Consider the following 9873-nt stretch of genomic DNA (forward strand, 5'->3'; position numbering starts at 1 on the left):
ACCAGTCATAACAGTGTCCTCGCCCATCCCCCACTACACCCCATTTTCTCTTGGCGAGTCACCACTAGCCCTGGATTAATGACACCCCACCCCCTATCCTTTCCCCAGTCATTCAGACTGGGAAAGTCAACAACAGCTTACATCATCATTGCAATCTGTGTTTTACACAGATTTATCAGAGCGCTTTTTTTAGCTGCACACATAATCCATAATCATGCTAATTCCGGCCATGTGCACGATGAAAATCACAGTCACGCTGTACTGTAATCATTTAAGATTTATAGTGTCTTTAAAAAACACTGCTTTAAAAACAAATCCATCTTCATAATGCAATCTAATGTGTGCTGTATTACAAAGTGAATTGTTTGAATGTGACAAACGAATGCCCCCATTTAAGTCTTACACACCGGGGTGACGACACCAGGTGAGATGTCTATTACACAGTATTTAGTACTGCCTTTGTTACACTGCATTTCCCGGTTACCACTAACAATGGTGTTTGAGTGGAACACTTTAATTCTCACACGTGTTCGTAACCCGACCGCCACAACACAGTAATGTGTGGGTAATTACCAGCGACTGGTCATTAGTCACAGCTAAATAGAGTTCTGCCAAAGCTGCCGCATCATCTGTAACCAAAGCAGCGCTGATAATACAGCAGTAGTGTAGTATTTGCATGTAATCAGAAGGAAGCCGTGTGAAACGGGCATTCATTTGTATCTTATTAACTGTGTAGCTGAGAGATGGATTTGCCTGTAGCAGATAAAGTATGATAGTGCAGTGCTTTTTTTTTTTTTTTTACTCCCCAGCCTCTGAGCAGTTTGATCCTCCCACTCAATAATCTCAGAGCTCGTCTTGTCCATTTGAAAATTCCTTTCCAATACCTTATGCCATGCATTCACATGTATGTATGGGTTGATAATATGTAACAAGACTTTTAAGTGCAGAAGATATTAGATTCGAGATGCACTGATATAGCAACTTAATACTGATAGCGACAGATAGTGGCCAGATTGACTGAAGCTATTTTCACCTATCCTTCTTCACAAGAGGTCCCCAGAGCAGATAGCGATGCACATTTGATTTGGTAGATTTTAACACTGTGTGCCCTTCCTGTCACAACCCCTAAGGGATTTGTGTGTCCCCTCATGATTAAACCAGGGGTTGTTTGCTTGGCAGAGCAATCATACAAATCACTACGCTACGGATCCACTATTAGCCAAATAGACTGATATTGATATGTCGGTGGCCAATATTTATTGTTGTGTTGTGTTACTGGGTATGTGGAGAAAAAAATGTAAAAAACAAACAAACAATAAATACATTTTTGTTTATATAGCTCCCAAATCCCAACAATAATCACCTCATGCTTCTTTATCTTGCAAGGTAATGGAGAGAAAACCTCAAGAGTCAGACGACTATCTACAAGCGAGCACTTGGTGACAGTGGAAAAGAAAAACTCTCTATTAACAGGAAGAAAGCTCCAGCAGAAGCAGTAGGCATTTGTCGTGACTGATTGGTGTAGAGGGGAGGCCAAGCAGAAAAACCTATTGTTTGCTTGCAATAAAAATGCAAATATCACCATCACCCGAGGTTCCGGGTGATGGTTGGTGTTGTGGTTAGCACTGCCACTTCACAATATAAGCTTCCAGGATCAAACCCATTTTCTTCACACCTAAGCAGAAGAAAACTGATGGATGGACAGTATCAGCCCAGAGCTGATGCATCCCCAGTCGAGATGGAGCTCCACGAGGAAAAACAAAGGACCACAACACAAAACTTTGCTATAAAATCTCACAAAACATGGCACCAGTGCTGTTTGTCTCCATTAGTTAATTTCCGAGTGATTTCCCACGTTCTGCCTCTGGTGCTCTCTCCTCGAGCCATGAGAAACAGAAATATGTGCTCCATCACTCCCACTGTGTGAGGGTGTTTTGGCTGCCAAGTGAAGAAATGTGAAGCAAATTCCTCATCTCCAGCGCCAGCCTTTACGCAATACATGATTCACTCCAGAGGCAAATATTGTGAATCGACTCACCTTTTTCTGCAAGTGTAAATCCTGCTCACCCATTTTCACCTGACCCACGTGCACATACTCTATACTGTATGTGAATATATAGATATATATGTACGGTATTTCTGCATGCATGTGTGCAGAAACCCCTGGTTTACAAAGTCTGCTTGTGTTTCAGCTGTTACCCCTTAAAACAGGGTTAGCACAGCTTCCCTCTATAATTGTGAGACTAGGAGTGTGTGTGTGGGCGGGAAACTAATCTGCAGGACAATAACAAGACCAGGCTTTATCAAGTGCCTTAGCAACTGCAGTATGTCTTTTTCTTGTGTGTGTGTGAAAGATCATGAACAGAAGATTAGTGGGTATATTTTAGATAAGGACAAATAATTTGACACTAGTGGGTCAGTTTTTCTTTCTTTGTTTCTTCTGTTTTTTGGTGTTTGCAAACCTGTCAGAACAAGCAACGCCTGCTTCTGACCGCTTTCTGAAGAGTTCACATGCAGAACTTTGAGCAGCTGATGTTAACGTGTACATTGGAGGATCCCAACCTTTAGACTGGAGTCTCATGTTGCCATTTCTTTCAGCGGATGGATGCACAGGTGACACGCCAGTCAGCACATAAATATTAAAACCGGGCCCTGCGTCCAAAGGTGCTCTGTGTTGACAGCAATTTAAAGACAGGGGTGGAACAGCTTGGCCCAAAACGCCGCTCCGCGCTGGCTCTCCAAGCCACCTCCCGTGCACCGTTAGGGTGATGCATTGTTGTGTGTGAGAAAGTGAGAGATGGAATAAGAATGAAAAAAGGGAGCAAGAGAAGGGACTGCAGCTCAGCTTCACTGCCTGCTCAGCATGAGCTATTTTTAGATCCAGAGAAACAAAGACGCAGAATCGCCTTTCATCCCCCCCCCCCCACACACACACACCCACCCATCCACCCCCCTGTTAGCATGTTATTTCACCTCCAAATGTGGTGCTTGAAGACAGCCTGCACTTTGTAGCTAAGTTTAGATATAACCTCAAATAAATACAAACGCCTTTCCATCTGCCCTTGAGCATTTTTCCCCCTCATCCTGCTATATCTATGCACAAATTCTTCCTGCTGTCTTACTGTACACGCAGAAGGGACCATTATTTTTAAGGACCAAATCCAAGGCCAGGGTATAATTACAGCAGCAAGCATGTGAGCTGAGTGGCAGGAAGGAGCTCTGTGGTTCTTCTGGGAGGTTGTCTTGTGTTACACTGTACAGTGTACACTGTTAATCAGCTGGACGATGCAGAGAAAGTCAAGTAGTGAGCAGTGACAGTATCAGATCTTGTGCTATAACTGAAAAGGGCAGACGTTCGCTCAATCGCTCAAAACCAAACGGGATGAGGAGAGATTGCAGTCAAGATGGCTCATCAGCTAGGGTCGGTGAAGTAAAATCCACCATCTGGTCAGGCTGTTGAGGAAATTACTGTTTAAAGGGAAGTGGTAAAAACAGGTTAAAAACCCTCCCAAAAAACTCTACAGATTTAATCTGCAAATTGTGTTTTATTTTCAAGCTTAAAAAAGCATTTGTGTACAAAATCTCTACTCATGGTTACTTGAAACAGTAAAAGCCTTATAAAATACATCACATGTGATTACATCACTCAAGATTTAGAAATTTCGCAGATTAAATTCTGAGCGAATGTTTGCTCTCACTCTTTCTTTCTTGCTATCTTTAGTCTTTATTTTTTAAGTGGATTTAATTGTCATTTTTGCTTTTAATGAAGAGAGCCAGAAGTTTAAAAAGCAATAAGATTCCCCCGTATAGAATAAAAGCAGGGATATCCCAGCGATGTGGTTTGCCTGATCAGCATGATCTTTTCACACACGTAATAATAAATATATCCCTACAAAAAATAAATAAATCACACTTTAACACCCATGTCTCCACCAGAGTGAAAGCATCACCCCTCATAATGAATTGAGTTACACGTTTAATGTTCAATCAGTGGATGGAGAGCCACCCTCCACGTTTATCTTTTTCCACTTTTTGAGGTTGCAGAGACACCTTGTGGCCACAATGTAGCTGCAACTTCTTTTTTTGTCTTGTCACAGCATTTGACTTTGAATTTGCCTAAACGTCCTGTAAATGGGGAAGCACTATGGTGCAGTGTGTAGCACTGTTGTCTTACAGCAAGGGTTCAAATCCACCATCTGTGTGGTTTTTGCATATCCAACCCGTATCTGTGTGGTTTTTATCCAGGCGCTCCAGCTTCCTCCCACAGTCACAAAGACATGCAGTCAGTGGTTAACTGTGATTGTAATAGGTGTGAATGTGAGTGTGAGTGGTTGTCTGTCTCTGAGCGTTAGCCATGTAACAGACTAGTGACCTCTCCAGGGTGTAGCCTGCCCCTGAACTGGATAAAGGAAAGTAAATGGATATAGACATATGTACAATATAAGGCCAGAAGCGTTTGAAGTAACTGCTGCGCACAAACATAGTAACAGGCCCAGTCAGAGGTCTGATCATTGTGCTGCCCAACACATTTTAAGGCATTGTAAAGGGAACTCAAATTACTGACCCAGGTATGGCAGGCATCCTGTTCACTTGGGGGTAAGAGTTTAAATAAGACGTAGCCAGCTGCTGTCCCCAGGAGCCTGGGCAGCATTTGGAAGAGCTTCTGCTGACAGTTGTACACCAAAGACTGGATTATCACAACAAGCCCCCCCACCACGAGCGACAAAAGGTAGGACTTCACAGAATTGACATGTTATCGCTGCGGTTTCAATTCAGCATAAGCTAATTCAAAAGCTGGGGCTTACTTCACTTCGGCTGTGAAAAGAAAGAGATTATCACGGACACCGGGGGAGAAACACAGGCCATGTGTGCTTAAAAAAAGAACCGGCACACAGCGGAAAGCTGACATTTAGCACAAAACGGATACAAAAGAGTTTGAATCTTTTACAGATCTGGTGCATGTGCTATTTATTTCTAAGCGATCAGATTTAGATGCAGTGCATTGACCTGTTGAATGGAGCACACTGTGATTTTCCTCCTGGAGTGGCCTAATGAATCATATGTTTTTTACTCAGTCGGAGGAACAGCGCTGCAACCTTCACAACTGCTGCAATAATAAATAGCTGATTTAGTTAACATGCAGCTCACTTTCCCCTGCATATTATACAGCATTACTCTGTGGCCCTCTGTAAAGCGCTTATACTGTACCTATGTGGGCTGCTGAGGGGCAGGACCAGCACTGGGACACATGATGGGAAAGCAATAATCACTGGAAGGACAACATGAACATACCTTTGTTGTCATCTCTTCACTGCCTCCGTTTTGTGCACCTTTGCAATCTTTCTAAATCTCTCTTTTCTCATTTTTTATTTTTTGGTCACTTGTGTTTCTTTTTTGTGGCTCCACAATTACGCGAGCTACCACGTGCCAGCTCTGTTCACTATCATTCAGTCTCGCTCGCGCTCACGAGATTGAAGCGAGGCAGCTGGATGAAACATGAACTAAGGACACACCCGTGAAAACATGAGGGGACGCTGGCTGATCGTATCGGCCTCTGGCTCAGGATGTTCATTAAAATGATAACAGGAAAGTGTGAACAATACGTTCCTGCTGCTGTAAGCATTTCCACACCAGCACTCGGTGCTGGAAAATCTCTTCAAGCACGCAAAAACTGTCACCCTGCAGAGCTTTGTGGGGTTGGACAGTATGCAGACCAAGTAGACTTTAAAAAAAAAAAAAGCAGAGACATGAAGAAATTCGTGTTTTTCGAAACTGTCGACAGGCTCTTTGAGCCTCTAACACTATTTCACTGCAGTTTGAGACATTTCACATAAATAGCACATTTCCAGACATCTCTAGAAATATATTTGAGTTAACATCACTTTTAAATAAACCTCATCAGCTGCATTTTTGGTTAGCCTCACTTACCAGCGAGAACAGTCGAGGCCCATTCCTCACAGGCTGTTGTGCTGCCAGTGTAAATCAAACCTGCACTGAGCACAAGGCTCAGCTGCCAACACGTTTACAGCTTTCAAAGCCTTTAAAATGTTTTGCTTGACAGTTAAGTAGACACATGGAGTTAGGGGGTCTCTCTCTGAAATTGTGTGTGCGGGTGTCCACGTTTAGCTGAAATCAATACAGTTATGCACCGAGCTTGAGGCCCTCGAGGGGCAACGGCAGGGTGTGTGTGTGTGGGGGGCTGGTTAAAAGTAATAAGACACAGCGTAAAATTTGTGTGAGTGACTCCCTTTGTTGTGGGGATGCATGCAAATTCGTGTGGAGTGTTTGGAGAGAAGCGCATTTTGTTGATAACATTAATGGTTTCCTTCAGATGTCTTGTGTCACACTGGAGCTGTCTCTCAGCTACATTTCCCCTAAGCAGCTGGGAATGTGATACAATAAGGAAATTACTCATCTAAGAGGAACTTGCTGGCTTGTTTTCTAACTATTCTGGTCCCAGCATTCTGGCAGGGTTGTTATCCCCTCACAAACAAAAAAGAAAAAAAAAGAAAGAAAAGAAAGAGGCCGTGTTCATTCTGCTTCCATTTTGAGCCTTGAATGAAGCTAATGTTTTCTTTGGAGGGCTGTTGGGGCGTAAATAGAAGCTTTTTCTAAATAAATTCCAGCCTGCGGAGGAACTGATTTTTGATTTTCAAATAAAAGCAGTGACAATATGGGAAATTCACCCCAAGTTACAGCGTGCACATGCAGTCTTAATAGTGTTTTAAGAACTTAAAGATGACCAATTACTCCTAATGTCTCAGGTGCTTATGATATTAAAGAAGCTGTACGTACAGCGGCACTGAATGCTGCATGTTTTCTTGCAGTGGTAGGACCTGTGGAGGAGGCCCATGCAAGGTGTTGCTCTTGTGTCTCAATAGGTGCAAATGACTTTGTGTTGACAGTGTTCAGAAAACAGCAGGTAGGTTTTTTCTTTTTTTCTTTTCACGTGTGCCACGTCAGCATGAACGCCTTTCATCAGTGGCAGTCCGTCATCTTGTAGAATTCTTTGTGTTCAAAATGAGATGTTTACCTGGCGGGGCGTGCCATATCAAGTGCAGCATAATGAGGAACTGTTGTTCGAGGGCTATTTGAAGTAGTGTTTACTTTATCCGGAACGTAGTGCGTTTTGACAGCCAATATGCACCAGAGGTAAAGCGTGATTTGCGATTCTCACGTCTTACAAATCTCCCTTGGAACCACCGACTCGGGATTTGTGCTCTGTTTAGGACAGCGGTTCTTAACCTGGGTTCGATTGAACCCTAGGGGTTCGGTGAGTCGGTCTCAGGGGTTTGGCAGAGCCTCCACCGTGACATGCACGGCTCATTTTGTGCACCAATAAAAAACAAATCTATGTCTTGAATTTGAAAAAAATCATATTTTATTTTTCACTAAAGAGGGGTTCAGTGAATGCGCATATGAAACTGGTGGGGTTCGGTACCTCCAACAAGGTTAAGAACCACTGGTTTAGGATCTTAAAAATAAAACCGGCTGCACTCTTTCACAGGTCTTTCCAGCAGCCTTTCCATTCTGCTTCATCAGACACAGGCGGACGTGCATCACCATCATTGTCGTCGCCAGGAAAGATGTTCTTTGTGGCAGGGGCCAGAAATACAGCAGGATCGGGAAGAGGAAATGAAAGGAGGTAACAGATTCTCATCATTTCAGGCTTGAAAAAGTATGAAATGTCAAGAGGACTTCGATTGCCAAAAGTATTTCAGCTACAGCTTTAAAAAAAAAAAATTAACTCCTTCTAATTTTCCATCATCAGGACAATTTACCAGAAATTTCGAGAGGTAGATATATTGGACAAGAAGAAGACGGTGACCGCTCTGAAGCCCGGAGAAGATCGGGCCATTCTTCTGGGACTTGGGATGATCCTCTCTTCAGTCATGATGTACTTTGTCCTGGGTATCACCATATTGCGGTCCTATGCAGACAGGTACAGGCCTGCTAGTGTTTGGAGGAGGCGGCTCTGATATTTCTTTCAGAAACATGTTTTATTCATCAGATGTGCTTGTTGGCAAACTGTTTCTTTGCTCGTTCAAGCGGGAAAAATGCAAAAATGAATACTTTATGAAACCAGATCTCCAGGAGCAGATTACACTTTCCAAACTGAGCTCGTTTCATGGCATAACATCCCGAATGCTGTCTTTCTTTCCTCTTCTTCTTTTTTGTTGTCGTAATAAATTGGATCTTCCTTTAAATGTCAACACAGCGTGTGGACGGAGGAGGGTGTGTGTATTGTTCTCAACTCCACGGTCACAGCAGACATGAACTGTTCCTACAGCTGTGGGTCAGACTGCTGGAGGATATCCAGATACCCTTGCCTGCAGGTCTATGTGAGCGTCAATAACACAGGCCGTGTCAGCCGTTTATCTCACAATGAAGAGACCCGTGATGCCAGCTCTGAAGTGAGTACGGTGCCAGAGAGAAAATACTGGGAATTACTGAACTGTTTCAAATGTTGACAATGGCTGTCAGATGTTGGCCCGGCGATAGATGCCCAATTCAGAAATGTCAGATAGCGTGTTGTGAAATAAAACAAAAGTAGCTCTGAGTGCCAAAAAACAAAAAAGTATGACTGGCTGATTGCCCTCTGGATGACCTCTGTGTCCCTCACTCCTGTCCTTGCAGTGTTTCTATGTGCCCAGGTGTCAGAAGGACAGCACAGCCATGCACGCCATGATTTTGAACATTTCTGAGCGACTGAAGGCGAACCAGCAGGTCCCGTGTTACTACGACCCCAGCGAGCAGCAGGAGATGACTCTCTTGATTCGCCTGTACGATCACAGCGCCGTCTTCCACTCGCTGCTCTGGCCGTCTTGCACGCTCGCAGGAGGGGCCCTAATCATCATGATGGTGAAGCTAACGCAGTACCTCTCCAGACTGTGTGAAGAGATAGGGAAGCTCAAGACATGAAAAAATCAAAATAAACCAAGAAATTGATGGTTTGTGAGGGACGCACGACATAAAGGAATTGCTGGGAACCAAATGAATGTTTTGTTGCATCTCGCAAACCGTTCTCTTCAGCTGAGACACTCAGAGCAGCTGATTTTCACCTCAGAGCAAGTGTATAAATGTGAATGAACTGTCAGCTGTATAAAGATCTGAGCGCGGTTGGGAAGATGTTAAAGCATGGTAAAAATGTCTGAGAGTGCTTGTTTACAAGTGTTACATACCCGACGAAAACGAATCAATATTTGAACCGATGGAGAAAAACATCGCTGTCTGAGCAGAAGTGTCTGTGGCTGATGATGTCGAACAATGTGACAATGATAGGAAAGCATTTTGATAAACATGTGCCGCTTCTTCTTTTGTTCATCAGTTGTCCAGTTTCTTCAGAATTTTTAAGGCTACACTCCACAGCATGCCATGATAAGTGAAGTTTTCAGCTAATAGCTTTTTTGTTGGTTGTATTGTTTTATGCCTGTCAAACTGTGTTTGGCAACTAAAGAAATGGGAGCAAATTGTGTGTTTTTGTGACAGACTACTAGTAACAACATGGCAGCGCTGCCAGGTTGTCTGTTCTGTGGTGAATGATTCATAGATGTTATGTGGCTTAACAAACAAATAGAACATTGTTTTGAAAATGTTCATGTACAAGGACTGGACTGAAAATGAGTGAAAAATCAGAGACATCATGACACAGTGTACATGTGCGCTGACTCAGCCTACCAGACTAAATAAATTGATTTTGTATTCCAGGATCACAATTTTTATTGATTACATCTCTATAATAATTTTCTATTTGAAATTACATCTTACATTGTGGTAGTTCGCTGGCTGTGTCTGGCTTGTAACTGTAACAAATGATCAATCCCTCAGCATTTACAAGGTAGAAAACAAATACAGATGCACCTCTGCTAAATG

General features: G+C 43.1%; 1 protein-coding gene across 2 annotated transcripts; it reads left to right on the forward strand.

Annotated features, from left to right (window-relative positions):
• Nucleotides 1-4572: 4572 nt before the first annotated feature.
• kcnmb2a (potassium large conductance calcium-activated channel, subfamily M, beta member 2a) lies at nt 4573-9710 on the forward strand. 2 transcript variants are annotated; one of them, XM_026149829.2, is made up of 5 exons: nt 4573-4729; nt 7508-7645; nt 7772-7942; nt 8219-8414; nt 8638-9710. In XM_026149829.2, exons 2-5 carry the CDS (start codon nt 7587-7589, stop codon nt 8920-8922), a joined length of 711 nt encoding a protein of 236 aa, XP_026005614.1. In that variant the 5' UTR covers nt 4573-4729; nt 7508-7586; the 3' UTR covers nt 8923-9710. The 2 variants fall into 2 exon arrangements, with proteins under 2 accessions (XP_026005614.1, XP_080148323.1); XM_080292197.1 differs by lacking the exon at nt 4573-4729 and having other exon boundaries at nt 6247-7645.
• The last annotated feature ends 163 nt before the right edge of the window (nt 9711-9873 follow it).

Source organism: Astatotilapia calliptera, chromosome 18, assembly GCF_964374335.1.
Source record: "Astatotilapia calliptera chromosome 18, fAstCal68.1, whole genome shotgun sequence".
Taxonomy (NCBI): Eukaryota; Metazoa; Chordata; class Actinopteri; order Cichliformes; family Cichlidae; genus Astatotilapia; species Astatotilapia calliptera.

Bases quoted from the DNA above. Each gene is read 5' to 3' on its own strand.
- kcnmb2a (XM_080292197.1), top strand. From the start codon at position 7,419: ATGAAACTGGTGGGGTTCGGTACCTCCAACAAGGTTAAGAACCACTGG. The intron at 7,943-8,218 runs GTACAGGCCTGC...ATGTCAACACAG, and splicing joins TTGCGGTCCTATGCAGACAG to CGTGTGGACGGAGGAGGGTG. The intron at 8,415-8,637 runs GTGAGTACGGTG...CTGTCCTTGCAG, and splicing joins CCCGTGATGCCAGCTCTGAA to TGTTTCTATGTGCCCAGGTG.